The following is a 22,759-nucleotide window of genomic DNA, read 5'->3' as shown; positions in this document are numbered from 1 at the left end:
GAGATTGGGTTTTTTGGGTTGACTCTCACATGCCGAACGCTACTTATTTTGCACTTCCGCCACTCTCGCCCCGCACATGGAGGATTCCAAGGAATCGCAACTGTGAGTCGGAAGTATCGGTTTCGATCCTCCTCTTGGTTTGTGCTTTCCCCACCCCCGGTGTGGTCATGTGATCCTGCTTCTTCGTCAGTTCCGGCTTCCCCCTCTCGCGAGCGTTTCCGCCGACCGGGCTCTTTGCGTCGTCGCTAGGAAGCAGCAAGAAGGGAGGGGGCAACGTTCGTTGGGGGTCGGGAGGGGGGGTGGCAAATCTCGCGTGGGTGCGCGCGCGCGAGCACAGCCGCTTCTCCTGAGGCCTGACGGGACGGAGAGAGGCCCTCGGCGCGCGAGGCCAAGGTGAGAGGCGCTGCCCTTCCCCCACTTCCCTCTCCTCTCGCAGGGCGAAGGCGGGGAGGCCCTTCGCTCTCCTCGATCCTCCGTCACGACCTCCCCTCTCCGTACACGGCGCTCGGCTCTCCAGGCCTCCGGCCCCTTCCTCACTCGCTCCGGGGCCTCCGTTAGGCCCTCCCTCAGGCCCAGGCGCGTTTTCCGCCCGGTTCCCAGTGATTCCGCCGCCTGAAGTTTTGTCTACGGCCAGCCATTGTCTGCGGGCTTCCCGCACGTGGAGGCCTGTTTCGTCGGCTTACAAGATTCGCCTTCTGTGTTCCGAGGATTATACTGTTTTTTTTACGGGAGGTCCGTCTCGGCTCTTCCATTCTGTCCCGAAACCCCCGCTCCTTTGTAGCAGGACAGCTGGGTTTTAATGGCACCGCTTTTGCGGGCTTTTTTCGGCGTATGGGCCTTTTAATTGGAGTCAAGTCCTTTTTTGTCGGGTTGTATCCTGTGTAATGTGATTATAAAGAGGGTATTGTCCACAGTATGGTGTTGATATGCAGAATTTGCTTTCCATACTTTCCAGCACCAGAAAAATAGTATGTCAGGTCACGTGCTATTCCAGCCATTCCTACCAAATTTGGCTTCTGCTAATTCTGTACAGATAGTGTTTTCTAAACTTCACACCCGGTGTTGAAAGGACTAGGATAGTTCTTATGTATTAACAAAGGATCCGTGTTTGGATTGCTTTCAGTTTTTATATTTCCAAAGTGAGCACTAGTTTGATGCTCAAGAGTTCCACCCCAGCTCTGCTCCATGCCTCACCCACTCTGTGATCTGTACCATCTTGTATCTGTCACCTTGACAAAGACTGAAGAAAGGTTTGTCCAAGGCTAGATAACAGAATTGTGGCAGAAGATCCATAAACACAATCCATGTGTTGCTGTGAATTTCCTTATGGGAACTAATGCTAAGAGAGAAGGATTTAGTCAAGGTCAGGCAAGGGGTTTGGTTGTCCAGTATGATGCTGAAAATGACTCTCGTGTTAGGAACAGTTGAATAGTCATACTTCTCAAGGACTGTGTTCTGGAAAACTGAATACAACAGAGAATCTGTGAATGTGCAGAATGTTTAATATATTTGTAAGCTACCCTTAAGTAACAGGACCATTAGGGTGGTGTACAGCAACAGATAAATTAAAAAATGTAAACATCTAAGAAGGATTCAAGGTACAAAGGTCTCCTGCAATAAAACAGGTTGCACCAGGCACCTGAAATTCAGTAGGGTTGGTGCCTTCTGGTGTAGCGGAGGCATTCCATGGAATTGGGTCCACAACACTGAAGGCACAACTCCTTATTGACATGAGTCATGTTTCTGGTTCATGAGGAACCACTCTCCTCCCTAAAGCCAGCTCTGATTTGGATTCTGGGCAAATCGTGTGCACATGACAGTATGAACAAGAGACACAACATGAAGGAAAGAAGTGGTTTCTAAATATTGTTCCACTGTATTTCGTCAGCTAGAAGCAAAGATTCTGTGAGTCCCTTGAATTGTGATGGGAGCTTCTATTGCTTCCATGAAACCTGAAAGTATCTGCAAAAAGCATGGGTCTAATATAATTACAGTGGTACCTCTGGTTGTGGACACGATCCATTCCGGGGAGCTGTTCGCATCCCGAAAAGTCCACAACTAGAGTGGCACTTCTGCGCAAGCGGGGAGCGCAATAGAGCACATGTGCAAAGCGTGCAGAACGCAAACCCCAGAAGTATACATTTCCGGGTTTGCTGCATTCACAAGCCAAAAAGACGCAACATGAACCTAGCGCAACATGAGGTATGACTGTAGTTTGCAGAGGGCTTTCTCAAGTAATTCCTTGAGATTGAAGAAAAAATACAACAACCTCCCCTTATATTTTATTGTTTTTAATGTTGGAGTAGAGAAGAATTCTATGTAACCTGAAAGCTTTCATATCATGTTAAGCTTGTTTGGTCCTAATCAAAGTATTTTTGGTATCTAGTTATATTACAATGTTAGGTTTAGATGAAAAGGGGGTAGATTATATAGAGAGTAATGTCAGTGTTGCAGCTCTTCTGGGAGATGTCCTATTGTGTGCTTCCAGACATGGAAAGTTTGACAGCACCCAGGTATTGCTGTTCTGATTGAATTTATAAATGTAAAAGCAAACTTGCTTTCAGGCTTCTGAAATCAAGGTAACATTCTGTAACCAAGTGAGCAGTTGTTTACCAGCCCCAATTGATCTGATTGAATCCTGACATTCTTCACCCCTTGTGGGCCACTTTGACAGGTAGATGAGGCTCTCAGTCACCACAGGTGAAAGTTTTCATTTGCAGTGCAGTTTGAAATCAAAACATATGGGGTAAGGCAGAAAGCTTTGGAAGTGTTACCAATTAGTTCTTTCTAGTGCCAGTAATCCCTATTTCATTAACCCATGTGGCTTGAAATCAACTACAGCTTAGTAGTACAGTACTTGCAAATCTTACTTTGGGCAAAAAACAAACATAGTTTACCTGCCTCCCACCATATGTAATATATGACATAAGGTATAGGACAGGGTCATAAGGTGGGCATCTCTTGTAAATTCCCAGGGTGGAAACAGGTGTTTACTTACCCCATACGATTTTGTTATTGTAACATTAACACAGCAGTAAGGGAACAAACCATACAAAAGAGACTACCTTATAACTTGATTACTGCCAAGGTAATCTGGATTATTTGGGAAGCCTGCTGTGGACCAGCTGGAGTTTCCAACCAAGGCAAGTTACATAAATATTCTGTTATTGATAAGGCTGCACTAAGTCATTAGTGATTTGCATTCTAAGTATTTTGCCTCTGCAAGACTGTTTTCAAACAGACTTTTCCTTCAGTATTTTGTAATGCCTTTTTTCCCTTTCCAGATGTCAGAAGACCTTGCAAAACAGTTAGCTAGCTATAAAGCTCAACTCCAACAAGTTGAAGCTGCTTTGACGGGAAATGGAGAAAATGAAGATTTACTAAAACTCAAAAAAGACTTACAGGTGAGAATAAGAAATAGCTTTGTAACTTAAATGTTTTTACACGTATAGTGAAGAGGATCTTCTACACTGTCAGTGGCAAAGAATTTACTATGGTGATATTAACGAGATGTGCTAAATGTTGGGGTTTAAAATCTTTCACAAAGAACTAGGGCTGTCACCTCATTAAAGTGATTAAAGACATCTCAATTGTATGAATTTTTGGCAATTAAATTGACATAAAATATGCACCTGAGTAAAAATGAGAGTTCTGAAGCAATAAACCACCCTGAGATCTTTTGATGAAGGGGGCCATATAAGTCAAATATATCATGGGTAGGCAAACTAAGGCCCGGGGGCCAGATCCAGTCCAATCGCCTTCTAAATCTGGCCCACAGACTGTCCGGGAATCAACATGTTTTTACATGAGTAGAATGTGTCCTTTTATTTAAAATGCATCTCTGGGTTATTTGTGGGGCCTGCCTGGTGTTTTTACATGAGTAGAATGTGTGGTTTTATTTAAAATGCCTTTCTGGGTTATTTGTGAGGCATAGGAATTCGTTCTCCCCCCCCCAAAAAAAAATAGGTTTGAGGGGTCTGCTGAAAAGGTTTGCTGACCCCTGAAATAAATGAACAAATAAGTCGTTTTGTTTTCAGACGATTCACATGTGAATTGTAAGAGTTATTATCTCAGAAAAGCATTTGCTTGTGCATGAGAAAAAATGCCTTTTAAAAGATGGTGTTTGCCACCCACAATTTTTATGAGTGCTTGTGTGCTGAAAATATGTATATCTAAGAACCTTCTGCTCAGTCAATTGGGGCACCTTTTTAGTTGCTAAATTTTTTTAATGGGTTAATGTAGCTGGTTAATCAATAGAATCTCGTACTTTTATATTTTGCTCAGTGCTGTATGCAGTCTTTTAATACTGGTACTTTAACACTGATCTCGAAATGCTTTTTTAAAAAACTTGTAATCTTTTACATTAAGCCAGATGGAATGATTACCACAAATTGAAAAGCACTGTCCTGGAGTAAATGTTAATCTGTGTGTTCATTTGAGTTTTGCTTTTTGAAAAACACTGTAAACTAGGGTCTTTTAGGAAACAAATTTAGAATACTAGATAATGCACTATTACGTGTGCTGTTATCTTTAGTATATGACTCAGGTGTGCCTTGCAAGCACTAAACAGTCATCAGTGGTTCTAGCTCTTTGTTCCTCTTAGACTGTATTTTGCAAATGAATTTGTCATATGGTCTGTTTGTTCATTCATGTTTTCTTTGCCATTTCTACATGTAAGAGCAGCCTTTTACAAGCTTATTGTTCAGCTGCCAATATCTGAGGACAAAAGACAAGTCTTAATCGCATCAGATATGAAAGGTGCATATGTATTAAATTATTCCTTTTCTTGTTAAAATTTGTTCTATTTTTATTCCACCTTTCAGGCAGATACTGTCTCTCAGAGAAGCTCATCTCAATCAAAAGTTCAATGATGGTAGCAGGCTCACTGCCTAAATGAAATGATGCACAGGCCCGCCCCATGGTTACAAATTAAAGGGACAAGAGAAAAAGAGGAGGGGAAGGGAAGCGGAAGGAAGGAAGGAAGGAAAAAGTAGATGAGGGAAATTAGTTTGACAACAATGTGTTATGTGTTTTACCTTCCTCTCCTTTCCCTGGATACCCCAAAAATCTGCTTCAGAGGCTACCCCAACCTTCTGGAACAGATTATGAGTGGGTACAAGGGAGAGGAAAGGAAAGAGAAGTTCTGTTGCACAAGTGGGACAACAGTATTGGATACAATCCAGTAGATTTAAAAATCTAAAATACATGTAATTTATTACCTGTAGCTATAGCCTATTAATAGTTTTCTTTATAATCTCTAAATAGCAAAAAACATATGCAGGAAACTACTGAGTCCTCGCTCATATGTATTTTATAAACAAAAGTATTTTCTGTATGCGTTCATTCTTTGTATCTGGTTTGTGTATAGTGGGCTATTCTCACATAAGTACAGTTTTTCAGTATTCAAACAATTTTCAGTATTCAAACAAGAAAACTTGCTGAAAAACCTATTTCTTCCACTAGCCAGTGCATTCATTGCACAATAATTTTCTTTTTTAAAAGTCTCAGTAATACTTGCTTTATCACTGGAAGGAGAGCAGAAAACTCCATTCTGTAGTTGTGTATCATTTTCTGCAGTCTACTTTTTACTCTTCCATTAAATATAATACTCGTTTGTAATGCAAACGAGAAATTTCCTTACTGCCCTCCCCCAATATTAAAATTGGGATGAGCTATGGGAGTAGTATTAGATACTTGCTAAGAAACCAGATTCCCAAAGCTTATAGAAAAACCTTTAGTAAATTATGCGGACAAATTTCATGTGTTGTTCAGTCTGCTACCATTTGCCAGCAGTACTGCAGTTGGTAAATAGTCTTTATGCATAGGCAGGGGTGAGACTACTTAAACTGTGTTTGACGACTTGTTCTTTTCCATCCCCAGGAAGTTATAGAATTAACCAAAGACCTTCTTTCAACACAACCTTCAGAAACACTTGCAAGTTCTGACAGTTCTGCTTCTGCTCCTCCAAGTCACTCATGGAAGGTTGGAGACAGATGTATGGCAATATGGAGTGAAGATGGACAGTAAGTGTAGAAACAAACTTCTGTAACAGTTACATGAAATAATACAGTTCCATGGTAAGATACTTCCCTTTGGTTTATACTCTCCTCTTTGGCTGAGCACCAGTTCAGTAAAAATCATTGATTGGATCTTGTATTTTTCAAATACAAAATATATTAAACTTTAGAGCTAGGTCCATTGTTTTAATTGTTTAATTTGACTAGAACGTTGTAGACTATAATATGGCTTCTAATATCTTTTAAAATTTGCCACCTTCGAAAAATCTGATGTGAAGTAACTGAAATCTGTTGTGTATACATTTCATCACTAATCTGAAAATGTTAATTGGAATGTCATTTACTTCAAAACTTGGAGCTCTGTTGAGATTGTATTAAGATACTTGGGAACCATTGAGGTGGCAGTAGGGAAAGAAGTATAGGGCAGCAAACTTTTCCACTGCTTCCTCCCCCTTTTCTGTACTGTAAATTTATTCTTTGAAGTGGGGCAGGAATGGGCTTAGAGAAAGCAGAGGTCCTTGCTCACAATTGTGTACATGTAGAAGGCTGCTGCTTTTGGGAGGATCTGTGGTTGTTGCACCCATCCAGACATGGTGGTAAGGGAATATAAAGCAGGGTATTTAACATCCTTCCCAAAACTGTCCACAGGCAAATATTTTAAGAGGGTTGAATAAAGACATTTAGAGCTCCCTTCACAAATAGTGATGTACCACTAGGGTGTATCCTTTTGCACATTTCCAAAGTGAATCAGTGATGGTCCTCCACCAGAAGAAATTCAATTCACCTTGGTCTTTGCTGAAGTGGGATGCAGCAGTAAACCCCTCAGAGTCATTCTGTTTGGTATGATTTGCTGACAGCAGAAAGTGATGGCGTGAACCAACACATTTTCTCCTAGTCCTGTTGCCTTTGACCTGCCTTCTGCTGGTAGAGATATTTTTTACTACCTTATGGGAAGAAGACAACCAGCAGTTCTTTTTCTGCAAGGTTGGGGTCTCTTTCTTGCCATGGCCTTCCGCTTCTCCATTTAGGCCCCTGAGATGCCTGGGCCCAGACATTCCACTTAGTTTACTTCAGGATGTACTGCTTTTGAGTATCAGGTGATGTGATTGAGACAAATAGATAATTACCTTGATTATCTATCTTCATTTAAGTTACTGTCACAAACCCTACATTGCTTAATGCTTTTCTTAATCCATCTTCTTACGTTAGTAATTCACTGCTTGCTTTCAGAGAGGGAGATTATATGTGGGCAGTGAAACCTCTGTCAAATTACAATCTCACATTGTAATCCTATGCATACATATCTCCTCAGATGTAAGTCCCATAGAACTTTGAAATACATGGGTATTGTGGCTGAATGCCTCTTGTGGTGGTGAAAATTAGTACAAATTATAAAACAGCCAAACATGAATCCTCCAGATTCTATTAAACAAATTACTTCTCACAAAATCAAACAAAAGTCAAGTTAAATGTGTGAAGGTGAAAATATATATGTGGTAACAAAAGGTTCAAAACTGAAGTTTATTTCAAATCAGTTGACTAACCAGCTCTTGGACTTTAGGATTGTAACTAGTTTGCGTGCCAGGCACCTGACAATTCTTGAACAGAATTTATGTTTTAAGAGTTTTGACTTGGAATGCCAATCCAAAATGAAGCAGGAATGTCCTGAAACTTAATATGAATATTAATCACTGCAAATACAAGTTTTGTAGGGTTGAGTTGTAAACCATTACTCACATGCTTACAGCCATGATATCTTTACAGGTGTTATGAAGCTGAAATTGAAGAGATAGATGAAGAGAATGGCACAGCTGCAGTCACCTTTTCGGGATATGGCAATGCTGAAGTCACACCCCTGCTCAATCTGAAACCTGTGGAAGAGGGAAGGAAAGCAAAGGAAGACAGTGGCAACAAACCCATGTCCAAGTAAGTGGCTGAAACAGTTTTCAGTTGGCTCAGTGTGTCATATAGCAATAAGAAGAGCTGTAAGGCTACTTTGCTGATGAATCATCTCTTCCCAAAGGTGATTTTACAGCAAAAAAGTCATAGAAGTCAACACTATCCTTAGATATTATTGAACCATACTCTGCGTAGTTACCCTAGATTTGGGAAAGAGGTAATGCACATTGTCTATTCCCCCCCATTAAATAATGCCTTAGGATATGGGCTTCACTGCCCCAATTTTAGAGGTCCAACCTAGGGAAACTTGTAAAGCCCAAAACAGTCTTTGCCATCTTAGGACTGAACTAAGAACTAGGGATGGTCAAATGTGTCAGTTTCTGTTCTGTTTGTGCTTGTTCATAGGTCCCTTCCAATTTCACATTAATCTGTGATTTTTTTAAAAATCCAAATGAAAAAGAATATTTAAATATGGATTGAAATATATGGAGTGAATTAGGTCAGTTCTTAAAAATGCAGTTCTTAAATTATCCTCAATCCCTACTGTGAACGTATACATAGTGGTTTGAGATTATGATGAAGGTATTATGGTTTGTGCTACTAACTTTAATGCTTATCATGCTGAGTTGGTTAGTCTCATGAACTCCAAAATGATTGCTCCATGCCTGTGTAGTAGTATATTTCCCCTGGGACAAATTCTGAGCTAGAGTTGCTCTGTGCTGTGTTTAGCAAGACATTAGCTAGTTTCAACTGATTTCTGAAAGAGAGCCGTTATTCGTAGTAGTGCATGAAAGTAGGATTGCTGTGCTTTATTGAAACTTGCAATGCACAGATTGCTTTACAGAAGGAATGACAGCACTTTCTACAGCTGGAGAATGAAATGGGCCTGGACAGCTGAAGCCCCATTGTACTGAGAGTTTATCTTTACATTCACCTAGCCCAAGGTGAGACTCTCTTAATCAGTGTATCCTTGCTTTTATCTACATGTTCTGAGAACAAAAGTGAAGTTAAAGCAAAGGTGATGTGGGGCTTCCAGTTGGTTGCAATGTAGATGTAATGCCCATACAAAACCATTGCCATATACTGTGGCTGAACTGCCAGTGTTGTAAAAAGAAGGCAGTTCTGGTGGGTAAAGATGTGGATGTAAGGCAGTATTGATAACTCAGAATTAACCACCTCGGCTTAATCTCTTCATATTTGATGTTTTGTGAAAATTTGCCCTGATTGTATAGCAACCACCTTGCCATGACACATTACTGCCCTTAGACTTTCTGAAGAGGAAACTGAGGTACATAAGTAACCTTCAGTGCCATTTCTCATTTTAGAAAAGAAATGATTGCTCAGCAACGAGAATATAAAAAGAAGAAAGCTTTGAAAAAGGCCCAGCGAATCAAAGAACTGGAACAAGAGCGAGAGGACCAGAAAGTCAAATGGCAGCAGTTCAACAACAGAGCTTATTCAAAAAACAAAAAAGGCCAGGTTTGTATATGCTTGCATTAGTAGCTTACTCATAGAGGTTTCTTGCTGAAGAGGAGCAGTGTTAAATGTATGGCAGCACAGGAGTAATCCCCCAAACAAAGACAAAATAATATTATAGGCAAAGCTGTTTGTTTCTGGAATATACAATGGGAGAGATCTGTTTATAATATTCTTAACGTACAGTGGTACCTCTGGTTACGAACTTAATTCATTCCAGAGGTCCATTCATAACCTGAAACCGTTCTTAACCTGAGGTACCACTTTAGCTAATAGGGCCTCCCGCTGCTGCTGCGCCGCCAGCGTGTGATTTCTGTTCTCATGTTGAGGTAAAGTTCTTAACCCGAGGTACTACTTCCGGGTTAGCGGAGTCTGAAACCCAAGGTGTTTGTAACCAAGGTACCACTGTATTGTTAAATATCACTACACTTAGTTTGAGTCCCTGCAGATAGGGTGGGATAAACTAATGGATATGCATGCAGGTCCCAGTTTCCGAGCACAATGCATTTCCAGGAAATTGTTCGCTAGGCAAGCATTCACAATTTCCATTATTTCCTATGGGAACATTTCTAATCCATGCTTTCTGCCTGAAACTGTTGCAGCCAATAAGCAAAAGCCAGACAAAGGGATATCTGATTTGTCTGATGACTCTCCCTTCTATGGTTTTTGCCCAAAATGGGTGCTGGTGACCAGCAAAGCACAAACAAGTAAGGACATGAGCAAACTCCAGCTGTTTGGATATCTGAATCAGCCATATCTGTAGCAAAGTTTGAGTATAATTCTTTGTGTTTGAACAACAGATTTCTGATAACAACCGTTCCAATAGTAGCACTTGTAAAGTTAAAAGTTCATGCCTATAAAGCTTGTGGCATAGTTGCTTGCACTATGATGCTTTCAGGCTGCCATAATGTACGTGGTACAACACTCTTTGTATGTTTCATATTCTCGAGTTTGGTATTGCCAAATATAACTCGCACTCTGTTTGACCCATTGATATGTGAGTTAGGTTTTTAGTGTGTGCTGTTTGCATGCTAAATTATTTTGAGTGGTGGTGGCGGCAAAGGAAAAACATTAATAAGCACCACATTGTAAAGATACCCTTAGCAGAGCATGCAGAAGACACTTCAGGCAACTGAGGCTGGTGACACTTTATGAAGTTTATAGCTATAGGGGCAAAAAAGGTTTTGTTTTCCTTTAGCCCTTCTTTGTGCATTGAAAGGACCCTTATAGAACTGTAGTGGTTCACTGGGAGAAAATAGGACTTGCTGAGTGCCATGACCAGAGCAGAAGTGCTTCATTTCCAATTACAACTTTTTTGTTAAAGGTTCCTGTTTAATGATCAATAAAATGTAGTTTTTTTTATTTTATTTTTATTTTATTTTATTTTATTATTTATATTTTGCTTTTTGAATGATGCATGTGAACATTTGATATTAGCACTCCTTTGCTGACTTGTTGAAATTTGAAAATGTTACAATTGGTGCTTTTAATTTGTTCCACAGGTAAAGCGAAGCATCTTTGCTTCTCCTGAGAGCGTAACAGGGAAGGTTGGAGTTGGAACGTGTGGAATTGCAGACAAACCCATGACACAGTACCAAGATACATCCAAGTACAATGTCAGACATTTGATGCCCCAGTAATTGAGGGAGAAAATGACTTAACTTCTGCAGGGCTTTACATTTACCTTTTTATTGTTCTATTTTTCTAAAAGTAAACTATTGGCGCATAGTGAAAATGGTTGTTGACATCAGTTGGCTTATGCTGGTACAAGCCTTAAGCAAGGTAATAGCTGTTCAGATGACCCCTTTGCTCTTAAAGATGTAAATTGCATAAATGTGCACACGTCAGACTGTGTTGAAGAAATGCCCTTTGCAGTATCCTGAAGTGTCTGATTTCTCAAGTGTCCATCCCTATAGCATTAGTTGGGAATGCCATCAAACAAATGGTCGTGAAATAAAATAGTTATCCCAGCTTTCCTTGCTCCCTTTTATGTGCTTACAGGCCTGCCATCTTATTGCAGGATAGCTGTTAAGCACTGTAACTCCTGCAGAACTAGTACAATTATGATGACTTTCTCTGGATTTTATTCTATTTTGAAAGTCAATTGTTAGTTGATCACAATCTGCATCTGCTTCCTTGGCTTGTAATGAATCTGGGCCATCTAATCTCCAGTTAATGATTCATAAGCCAGAAACAGTGCAGTTCAAATTTTAAGATTACAGGTTGAATGCATTGTGCTGGAAGTGTTGACAAAATCCATCTACATGAGCAAAACAGGGTTTCCACAAAGCTTGACTGGTCTTGGTAGGCAAAATTTGTGCTCATGATTGACTCAACTGAGAAGGGAGTGAGCTTTGACATGAAGTCTCAGAGATGCTCTAAAGCTTAGTGTGACTTCAGGGGCATGTCCCTGTCATTTTCCCCTAGCCCAGGCTGGATAGTGGTAGAACCAGGGGCTTGTCTCTGTCACACTGAGCCTCAGAAAATCCTTGAAAAGCAGGAAGATACACTGCTGTTTTCCCACTTTGCAAAATCTCTGCAAGGTTGGGAGGGTGGTGGAAGGAACTCCCAGATCTTGGACTGTTTCGAAAGCAGCAGGACGTCTTGCTTCTCCCCAAGGCTCATCATAAATTGATGTAGATTTCTCTTGCCCTCTTCTGAGTATGGAGAAAAACTAGGGGAATCTCTGAATTCAGCACAAGGGGTGATGTTCAACTCATACTTGGAGCAAACCCACTGAAAATCAGGGGGTCTGCTTTAACTTAGTTGGGTATTATCCAAAGTCTTGAAGATTCCACCATCCTTCTCCCAGCTCAAGAAGGTGGAGGTTCTCACCAGAAAAAAAGCACTTGCTAGTGCCAAGCAGGTAAGCATATTTATTGTCAGGAGCAGAACATTTTGATTTATAGGTTTTGAGAACCTACCTGTAGGCTTCCTAAGATGTATTCAGTCACTTTGCAGGTTTGATTAGCACTTTTAAGTGTTCAAAGAGTCAAATGTTACATATAGAAATAGTTATTCCTCTTGAGAATTACTCAGTGCGTTTATGTTGGTAAATATGGCAAGTCACCTGCATTGTGCTGAATTTTTTGTGTGTGCTTATCCAGCTTTTTTAAATGCAACAGGAGGTTACTCTTACAAGGTTTAACTTACGTTAGTATTGCTGTCCCTCCTTGATTTTATTTGGGAAACCATGTGTAAAAGTCCAGGCCTATTTGTATCTTGTGGATGCAATTGCTTCCCTTTGCCATACGTATTGCTTAGGGTTGTAGTCTATCTCTCAATCTTGAAATGTGTCTGACACAAAAAGTTAACGTATAGCCCTGTATACAGTGTAGATAATTATTTTTGTAAAATATGGTGTTAAGTTAATGAACAAGACTGGATTTAGTTATTTCTCGTACAAGAGTAATTCTTGCTCATTAATCTGAACTCCATTCCCCATGTATATTATGTTGTTGTAGTTCCCTTTTGTAATTTGTTTTCTGAATTAAATAAGATCAGGAACCATCAGCATTTGTCGATGCACTGATTAGTGTAAATGTCTGACAGTTTACTTGAGCCTAAAATCCATATCTAGTACCTTAGAATCCATCCATAGAGAGAGGTTCTTCTTGTTAACAAAAGGAGGAGGTAATTTTTATGACTGTGTTGATTTCAGTTTTGTATGTTTAACTTTTATTAAAATAAAGAATTCAAAACCTCTTGGCTTTGTTCCGAAGAATCTAAAAATGTGAAAAAATTTAAATCTGGTATGAAATTACGTAATATGGTCAAAATTGTAGGAGTTACAACACTTTTGAAATAACACTTGTGAAGTTCACAGACTACTAAGGTTTTTTTTTCTTCTAAAGAGATGTTCCTTGGTCAAATCGGAGCAGTATCTGAATTTTTATCTAGCAGTACTGTGGCTTATGCCATTGATGGCAGTTTACCTGTTAGGAAGACATGCATATTGAGGCAAGATTCTCAGTTGTCCTTGAAGCTGATCATTCAAATTCTGAATGTCTGGGTCCTGAGATGAGAAACTGCCAGGATTAATATCTTGATTCTGTTGTTTGTTGTGACTGAATAGCTAACTTTCCTATGGGAAAGCATTTCACTTCTTTTCAAAGCAGGTAAAGCTGGAGGCCAGTGCAGCAGAGCCTACTGTTCTTTTAACTTACAGCAGGAGATTTGTGCACTTGTATGGAAAACTGGGCTGCAATTTTCAGTAGACTAGGTAAGCCTCTAATCAATGTAGATGCAGCTATGCTGTTGCAGCAGTTTGACAACTGAACTAGTATTAATTTTTTTTCATTAGCGATGTGGGAAGAGAAAAGGGTAACGAATCTTACTAGAAATAAAATTTCATAAAATTTATTTGTATATTTTAAACAAGTTTATATAGATGCCCACAAACAAAAGAATAATGTTTACAATGATGGAAAATGTAACATCTTTGTCAGCACCATCCCTGCACCACTATAGATAATGCTGTTTCAGTATTGTTTTGACGATTGGCGCTGGTCAATTTAAGCACCAATCATGGATTGGTTGGGGGGTTTTAGCATTCAGTTCCTCAAGTAGCAGTTGGCTACAGCAGCATTAGAGTAACTGCACCAAAGTTCAGGAAACCTCAGAGGAAGCAAAATAGTGATAACAGAAATCTTAAAAATAAACTTGCACATAAAAATATTTGTCAAGAGGATACATATATGTTTAAACATGGAATTGCATTCCTAGACCAGTGCAGTATCACTATATAGAAACATAGCACTGTACATTTCCCCCCTTTAATACACAAATTACAAAGGAAACCCATAATTCAGTAGAGGCTGAAACAGATTTGCTGGTATTTTTTTAACAGCTGGGAAAAATTATAATGGCACAAACCTAATTTTGTGCATCAGACACTGGTTAATGTGATTGAAGATAAAATGTACTTACTGGGTTTAAATACCTGTATTGTAGTCATTTTACATTAGAATATAATAGTTGCAAACATAAATCCTATGCAAGGTTACACTGCAGTAACTCTTTTCTTTTAAAATAGCAAAGTAATAGTTAGAAGCTGCAGAAGACTAAGTTTAGGAAAACATTTTGAGATTTGCAAAGTGAGATGTCATGCTTGAATTACAATTTCCTTTGCATTCTGCGATGGCTAGGCTTGAAGATCAGTAGCAGGCTTGTTTATATACCGCAAGACTGTGACATTTTAAAATCCAAGAGCTACGTAGTACAACAGTGATTGATGAAAAAATGCACTTTTTTCTTAGCTGTTGTGATTTTAAAACAATTTAATGTACCATGTCAATAGGTGCTGAATAGGGACAGCAGCCTATTCCAACAAGAGCACTATCAGAAATATCTCCAGAGAAGCGCATTTTCTCTGTGGAGGAGCCCTATCATTACTTATTTGGGTTGAATTTGAATCATGTTTTTATAATGGGTAAGGCATTTTATGCATATAAAGGGTTAGCTTGCCTTCATTTGGCATGTTCTTCATTCAAAAAAGGGATTAATCTGTTCTGGCAGTTTGCAACAAGCAATGAGCTGCTATGCAGGAAACACCTGCCTGAATACACCCCCTAGTTACTGCCAATTAGAGCATCATGTTGCACAACCTGGTTGGTCCCTCCCTTAGGGGGTCAGCTGAAGTCCCTATAGGGAAGGGTATATAACTTACACTCAGCTTCCTGACATGCAATATTTTGTTGTGTGTTGGAGCGCCTGCTAAGTTTCTAGCTCCTGTAAAATTTCTAGCAGGACTTGCTGATATTTTTCTATCTAGCAAATGTCTTCCACATTGGATTCAGTAATTGATTTTACTGTTCAGCTCTTCAAATCCTACATAGCCTTGTAGATTTCATTGTTTTTTGTTTGTGTATGACAAGTTAATCTTGCAGAGCATTAGGAGCAGTAATGCCGCTACACTTACTTGACTGGAGATTTTAGCCACGGTATAATAGAGTGTTTGGCATGCTTGAGCCCACTGTAATCAAATGACCAGCCTGTTGAACTCTTTGTGTATGACTTGGTCCCTGCTGCTTTTGTAACAGAAATTAAGGATAGCTGTGTATTTGAGAAACTGTACAATGCTACTGTAGCTTGCATTTGGGGGTGGGTGAGGAAGGTAGCCACTTCAGGTAAGTAACTTTGCTTAAATATCTATCTTAAATGTACAGAAAATAGGAAAGGAGCTGAAGGTTGATTCACACACGTAGAAGTTTCGCAATAGTAGCTACTGGAAAATCCTGCCGTTTTCCTTAGCAGCTTGTCTTATACACCCACAGCCACATGCAGCATTCAGCTTTTGGCATGCCGCAGTAACCATTGTTTCTTGAACTCCTGATGCTGGATCCTCTGCCTAGTATTGAGCTGAAGGTTAGTCCAGTGTAGAACGTTTGTGCATTCTCTCCCCCCCTCCAGCTATTTTGTGTACAGTGATCATCTGAGTTGGCCCTGAGCTTTAGTCCTGTTATAGTCAGAGAAGCAGGTTCCTTCTGTATGCAGTGGTTGTTAATAAAGTAATATACTAAAACCAAGATCATATTGTGCTACAAGGAATCAAGAGGGGTGGGGGCAAACTACGTAAATGCTAGTGGTATTTGAAGTATGAGGACGTAGATATTCATAGCTATTTTAGTAGCATTTACATCCAAATTTCCTCTGTTTTTCTAAAAGGATCTTTAGCATTTTAAAAAAATAGTTCTGACACTGGCTTATATATACCCGCACTGGTTTGACCAGCTGAACAGAGAAATAGTGGATAGTGTTTAGTACAGTTAAAAAAATTATTTGCAACTTGGCTAGAAAGGAGAAAAATGAACAATTCTTGATGTTGACGATTCTGTTTTTAGTGTTCCTTCTTTTGTAAATTATCTTACTGTTTAGAACTTTCCAGTGGCGTAATTTAATGATGGCAGGTGTAGACTGTGCACCAGGGAGGCCAGTTGTTACAGCGTTGTAAAATGGCTAAGGATTAGGCCATAGGTGAAGAGTGAACAGTAACAACTGCTACTTTCAGTTGGCTCTAACATTTGCCAGTTTCTCTAACGCCATTGATCTGATGCAGACCATGGTACGTCAACTGGTCCTGGTGCTCTGCCTCTGGAAGCTAAGATCATTGGTTCACATTGGTTAAATCTCCTTTAACTCACAACCCTTTTCCCATTTTTGTGTTGCATGACCAATCATGTGCTACTGGAACTGCAGTTTCCAGCTCCTCAGTGCATGAAGTCTGAAGAGCAAAAGATGAAGTCACAACAAAAGAGGGTTTCAAGTTTCTGAGAATCATGAATTTTAATTAACTGTAAGTTGTTATTGCCCATATTAGCCCATTCCACTAGTATGTTACTGTCTTTGAACTGAAGTGCCATAGTGTGCTCCAAGTCATATAGTCCATCACATTGCACGAGTTTGAAGTTCAGTGCTATCTAGTTGCCTCACTCAAGACTGCTCAGGGAAAAGTGGCCATGCATGTACAGCTGCTGCTTCCATTTTTCATCACATTCAAAAAAGCTCAGATATAGGGCACATGATTTGCATGGAAAGAGTTCAATCCCCGCATCTCCAGGAATATGGCTCTCCTATAGCAAGGTTTGGAAATATCCATGCCTAATCCTAGAGAGAGAATAAACATAGACACTAGCAACCTCACTAGTGGTTGCTTATGTCCATCATTTCCTAGGTGGCAGAAAACAAACATAACTCTTGCGCATCTTCTGGATATAGTAAGGTACACATCCATTCTTGGCATTACCCACACAAGCATTAACAGTGACAAATACCTCAAATAAGAGCTTTCACCAAGATGAAGACAAACCTGGACTGATATATTTCTCAGTAAGCATCATGAATGTCAACAGTCTTGGTGATAATGAAGTCAGTTTAGCCTTTTTATGTTCATTAGCTTTTGGGTGAATAGAATTTCCCAGCCATTCAAGGCCTGGTGATGCACCTATATGGGATTACCAGTTTTGGAAATGGCCCATTCCTGCAGCTGATGCAAGCTGTATGCCAAATGCAAAGTCACATTTAACTTTTGGGTCTCAAGTCTACAGATATAGGCACGTCTATCTGAAAGTGAAACACCACTGAACACAGTGTGACTTCTGAGCAAACACGCATAGGGTCACATTACAAATTAGACATGGGGAGGGGGAGAAGATTACATATAAATTTATCTCAAGTGTAAGGAACAAGAGGAAATTTCAAGATATAAATTCAATTTAATGAACATGGGGAAATAAAATCTTTTCTAGATGTTATATTGAACTTTGAGCTGCCTTCTGGCTATCACTATGACTCTTAAGTTACGCAAACGTACCCTTTTCATTTTTTAAAAAAATAGAATGGCTAACATAACATACATATTCAGCCTGTTGTACCTTGCTGCAGTGGCTCTTTAACATACAAACTGTTATATGTGATTCTAGAGCAACACTTCAAAGACCCTCTAGGTTTATATTGTGCTTGTGCAGAATTTAGTGTAGGTAGAATCTTTTTTATATGTTACTTATTATACAAAGGGAGGTTGTGTGTCTAGCTCTAACCCAAAGGTCACACACAGCTCTTCCTGGTGCCTTGTTGAGGAATAACTTCTGAAGGAGAGAACCTTTTTATCAGTGTAGACTCCCCAACATTCTAAATCATTCTGGGAATCTATGGAGCTAGGAAATTCCTCCTCCCCAAACATTCTTCAAGAGAGTCCAGGAACAGTCATGTTACCCCTTCAACAAAGTAATGCATGAAGAGACTTGTCCGTCCTTCCCATCTAATTATTTTTTACATGATCTTGACACATAACAGCACTTAAATCAGATCAGTATTCAACATCTGGACAGCAACTTTCCAGGCTCATCTTTTTTCTAGTCCTTCTAAAAAAAAAATTCCAACCAGAGATGTCAGGGTTTGAACTCAACTCCTTTTACCTTCAAAGCATGTACTCTGCTACATGAGCTCCTGTGATCAGAAATGGACTCAAAGGATGTCAGTGGGACAGATTTTTGTGTCTGCAAAATCACAAACCAAGGCTACCCACACAACTCAGTACTACAATTTTGGCTCATTATGAGTTCTCGGCAGTCATTCTGACAGCCCCAAAGAATTGTGCTGGGACGCTATAGCTTCACACATGCAGATTATGGGCCAATTAACAGACCTCAGTACTATAAAAGTTGTTGCTACTGGTTCAGCTGAACGTTTTACTCCCATTAACTACAACTAATGGGTTCTTATTCCAGCCACTAGAGGGAGAGAGTACCACATGCAGTAAACCAGAATGTTTATAGAGTCACCTAGGGAAGATTAATGTAGAACAACAACTGGATCCAGGCTTTACCAAACAAAATAAAAAACAAAAACCCCCAGCTCTATAAAACACACTATAACCTTGGTGGGATTATGCTTCTATTTCATGACACAGGTTCTAAAGTTGTGTCTTGTATTATATGACACAGTAATAGCTCTGGGGTGAATGGATAACATGTGGGTTCAAACATACACGCAGCATATCAGTATCAAGACAAGATCTACATGAGAGGTCATTTGGGGTCATCTAATCACATGGCCAATAGGTTTTTAAAAAAACTTCCAGGCACAAGAACATGGGAATTCTAAAATATTATCATGAGTGACCAAAATGGCAGAACACAGTGCATTTCAGATACAGAAATGTTTAATGGTGTTAAAGTGCTACTATTAAGCAGAACCATATGCTAACATTTAAACACAATTCCACTGCACTGCTAAATGAGGTTACCTTGTTTTTTTGTTTTTTTTGTTTTTTGTCGCCCAGCCCTATCTAAAGAATAATAAAATTAAAAATCTACAGGACTGAAATTAACAACCCAATAATTATAATCAGCAATAAGTTATGAATTTTATAAAGCATTTTTTTCTCTTTTTCTCTTTTTTTCCCTTAGTAATTACGGGGTAGGCAAATTACTTAAGTCTCAAACAAGTGTCATAAATGAGGTCTCTAAAAAAAGAAGTTTAAACTTGGTAAAGGAACAATAATAAAAATCCTTGTAGTTAAAAACTTAAAAGTGAAAGCAAAGAAGACCTCAAAGTGCAGGTTAGAAAGCTTATCGCAAAAGGAAAATCATTTTTTTAAAAATTGGATACAATCTTATTTTGTTGACAGCAATACAACTGCAACAGTTCCTGCTCAGGGAGAGGCGTCCCCTGAGGAACTGCGAGACACATGCCATGTTAACTGTGGGCCCACAACTATGGCTGGATCCAGGTGGCAAAGTTTGCAAAGGGAATCCATAAAGGAAATCAAAAGGAAGAGCCATAAAACCCGAGGAGAGTTCCCTGTTCCTTTTGTGCATGGCAGCAGAAAAACGGGTCCCTTTCCATTGGTGCTAGTTACAAAAGACATCTGCAGAATCATGCCTACGAGTTCTAAAAAGACATTGTTGCATGTAGGTTCTCTCACCTGAACAACTTTTACAAACATTTATCAAAATAATTTGCAAAAGGAAAAAAAAAAAGGATCATTGCGGCTCAGAATGGAGGCTGTGCCTTTCCTGCACAACATATCTTTTACAGGCTTGTCTGTCTGTCTGTCTGTCTCGCTCTGTCAGAAGCATCACTCTATAGACAAGGAGTTACTGCTGTAGCCATTGAATCCAGAGAGCAGTTGCACTGTGTGCTGGTATTTTACAGCTCAACACCCTAGTGCTAAATAATGCGGCACAAGCTCTTGCCTTGAAACAATGTCCAGCTGAAAAGTTGAGCTGAATGAGAATTGCTTCCGGATTTGCAGCACCTCTCTTTTCACAGGGCATGAGCAGAGCTTCGAACTATTATTGTTATCTCTTAGGTAATAATGATCAGAGCTGACTGGAGAAACCTAGTGGGCAGAAGGTGTTGACTGGACTAGCTACTGCTGGTGAGAGTACACAAGAACTTCCCATAGTTCTCGCGTTCAGGTTAAAGGGGGAAAGAAGCTTCAATCAAGTGATGGGATTTTAAGGAGAATGAAAAAAGGAGTTTTGTAATTCATAAAATTGTGCAAACTCATCAGAAGAGGCTGGTCCAAGAAACGTATCACCTTGGCTACTTTTGTCCCACAATCTGGGACTAGCGTTAGATCATCATCATGAGATATTGGACTAACGTTTTCATTTATATTTAGCACCACAAGGGCTCTTGACAAAGCTTGCTAAATTTGGAAGATGGAAAAAATTCCATTTCTCAGAAGGTATGACAAACTGAGAAAAAGGATTGGGGCCAGAATAACCAAGATCCCTTGTCCAAATCAAATAATCTCTTAGCAAAGCTATCCACTTATACATGGGCAAATCTCAGTCCAGCTGTGCACAACTGGAGTCCTGCTTCAGACGTCAAAATAGCTATGGGTTCAGCACTAAGTCAGTATTTTGGACTATGACAGTATGGAGACTGACTGACTCCCCTGTTAGGTTCCCACCCTCCTGTGGACCCACAGAGCTATTCTAGAGTTGCATCTGTCCAAGCTTAGCTGTTGAAGTGCGGTTCGGAGAAGAAAAATACTGTATCTAAGAGCTCTGCTGTGTGAACTTCAACTACCCCAAAGAAATCATCTGCTCTGCCCTAGCACCATGCTCTAGGAAGTGAAGGAGAGCTTGACACTAGCGCTGGAGTAACCCTCATCACTCCCAATGCTTTGCAAGCTGCTGTGGTCATCAATGTCACTTGTACTGGTTGTGCTGATATCATCCACGTCTCCATGGGAGAACTCTGTGCTTTCCACATCCACTTCGATTTCTTCTGCAAAAGAAGGAAGACCCCCCAAGTTAGTATCAGGGTAGGTTCACTGTTCAATCAAGAATGGCAAAAGGTCCTGGCCACATCATGAGATTTGCTTGGAAATGTCTAGTGTTGTATCATTGAGGAAAAAGGAAGAACAGAAGGCAGGAAACTGTCGTTATATTAAACAATGTTTTGAAAGAATTATTATTACAGCCCATTTGGTGCCAGCTGATTTGGACTCCCAATTTAACAGATTTTGGATTAAACATTTTAAATTATTGGTGAGCGCTCCTGAGCACGGAAAGGAGCTTATTACTAGACAACTATTTAACTGCTTAGTACATTTTCAGTCATTTTGATTAGAAAGCTATTGATTAGATTATCACTTTCAGCTGCTAGCTCAAGAGAGAAAATTCATATCTAGTGGCACAGCCTTGGATTAAGCAGATAGTTACCAATACAATATCGTAAATCTGAACTCCTGCTGCTCTAGAAAACAGATTACTCCTTCTCAAATCAACAACAAGGAGCTTTGTTGCAAACCAGGGAAGGCACATTAATCGTTGCATGCAAATTATACCCAGACACTATCACATTCTATGCTTTGAATTAGTAATACAAGTAAATTGGCATCCTCTCACTTAATTTGCACGATTCATTCTAAATTTTTGAGTTCTCAGAGATTTAAATTTGCAAGGGCAAATGAGGTCTAGGAAAGGGTCATTTGCGGAGCAGGAAGACATGCAGACCTTCAGCCATCTTGACCAATGGATGCCTAGCACAGAGTCTCCTTTTACAGTCTGTTGTTTCAAACACTTAGAAAAAGCACACAGCAAAGCATGGAACTGTATTATCTCAGAATGCAACACATGTTGAAATGCTCTAGTGCATACAATAAAAAAAATATGGAATATGGAAAACTAGCACTTCAGGGAGAAATATAGACTAGAATGACTGAATCAGCAAAGAGCCTTGACCTGCAAGTGTGTCCCTGTATTTACAAATTCCTCTAGGCAACCATAAAAGACAGGCTTTAATGAAAGAGGACACTAATCCACATAGTGTATCAAACTGCATGGCACATTATGTGTGTCCCATGCCATTAAAAATATATAGACAATACTTTGGGTCATCAAGCACACTGGCTCACCATCCTCAGAAGGTAAAACAAACTTCTAGGGGGAAACAATAGATAATAATATTCTGGAGTCATCCTGGAGAAACATATCAAACATCTTCACTTCTGAGATTTCTCAATGGTTATGTAGAAATCAGGTTAAAATAATAGCTATGCCAGATACATACACCTTATTTCAGTCCAGCATAGCAAGAGCAAATTAGCAAGGGTGTTATAAGGGAGATGAGACGCTGCTGCTAATTGATCCTGCACAGACACAATGACTTGGGGCACAATATTTTGGCTATTCCCTTCATCTCATCTAAGAACCCCATGTTGACATATACTGATATTATGCCAAGGCAGACTAGGTTCGAGTTTATCAGTGTTAATGTGTCAATCATTCTGGTTAACGCTGCTTCCCAATTATAGGCATACCACATTTTTTGCACTTTGCTTTATTGCACTTCTCAGATACTGTGTTTTTAATAAATTGAAGGTTCGTGGCAACCCTGCATCAAGGAGG

At 39.7% G+C, this 22,759-nt stretch overlaps 2 protein-coding genes across 4 annotated transcripts in view; one reads left to right on the top strand and one right to left on the bottom strand.

Moving 5' to 3' along the window:
* The first annotated feature begins 262 nt into the window (after positions 1-262).
* On the top strand, positions 263-13,097 carry SMNDC1 (survival motor neuron domain containing 1). The gene is made up of 6 exons (XM_081193132.1): positions 263-393; positions 3,285-3,404; positions 5,881-6,023; positions 7,782-7,943; positions 9,242-9,395; positions 10,895-13,097. The coding sequence occupies exons 2-6, from the start codon at positions 3,285-3,287 to the stop codon at positions 11,030-11,032; spliced, it is 717 nt and encodes a 238-aa protein (XP_081049258.1). The 5' UTR covers positions 263-393; the 3' UTR covers positions 11,033-13,097.
* Positions 13,098-17,722: 4,625 nt separating this feature from the next.
* Positions 17,723-22,759, bottom strand: part of MXI1 (MAX interactor 1, dimerization protein) — a 75,806-nt gene continuing 70,769 nt past the window's right edge. For 2 of the 3 annotated variants that reach the window (XM_081193129.1, XM_081193131.1), the window contains exon 6: positions 17,723-21,134. In XM_081193129.1, the coding sequence (XP_081049255.1) occupies positions 20,971-21,134 (164 nt within the window). In that variant the 3' untranslated portion in view covers positions 17,723-20,970. The remainder of the gene's footprint in view (positions 21,135-22,759) is intronic. The other variant, XM_081193130.1, reaches the window with a different exon arrangement.

The sequence above is a fragment of the Podarcis bocagei genome, assembly GCF_964188305.1.
Source record: "Podarcis bocagei genome assembly, chromosome: 4".
In the NCBI taxonomy this organism is placed as follows: Eukaryota; Metazoa; Chordata; class Lepidosauria; order Squamata; family Lacertidae; genus Podarcis; species Podarcis bocagei.
The sequence above is the reverse complement of the archived record's forward strand: the minus strand, read 5'-3'. Positions and strand labels throughout refer to the sequence as shown.

What these genes read in the sequence shown, in the direction of transcription:
- SMNDC1 (XM_081193132.1), top strand. Translation starts at nt 3,285, where the DNA reads ATGTCAGAAGACCTTGCAAAACAGTTAGCTAGCTATAAAGCTCAACTC. An exon ending in AACTCAAAAAAGACTTACAG is followed by an intron (nt 3,405 to 5,880) that starts GTGAGAATAAGA and finishes TTCCATCCCCAG; the next exon opens with GAAGTTATAGAATTAACCAA. An exon ending in ATATGGAGTGAAGATGGACA is followed by an intron (nt 6,024 to 7,781) that starts GTAAGTGTAGAA and finishes ATATCTTTACAG; the next exon opens with GTGTTATGAAGCTGAAATTG.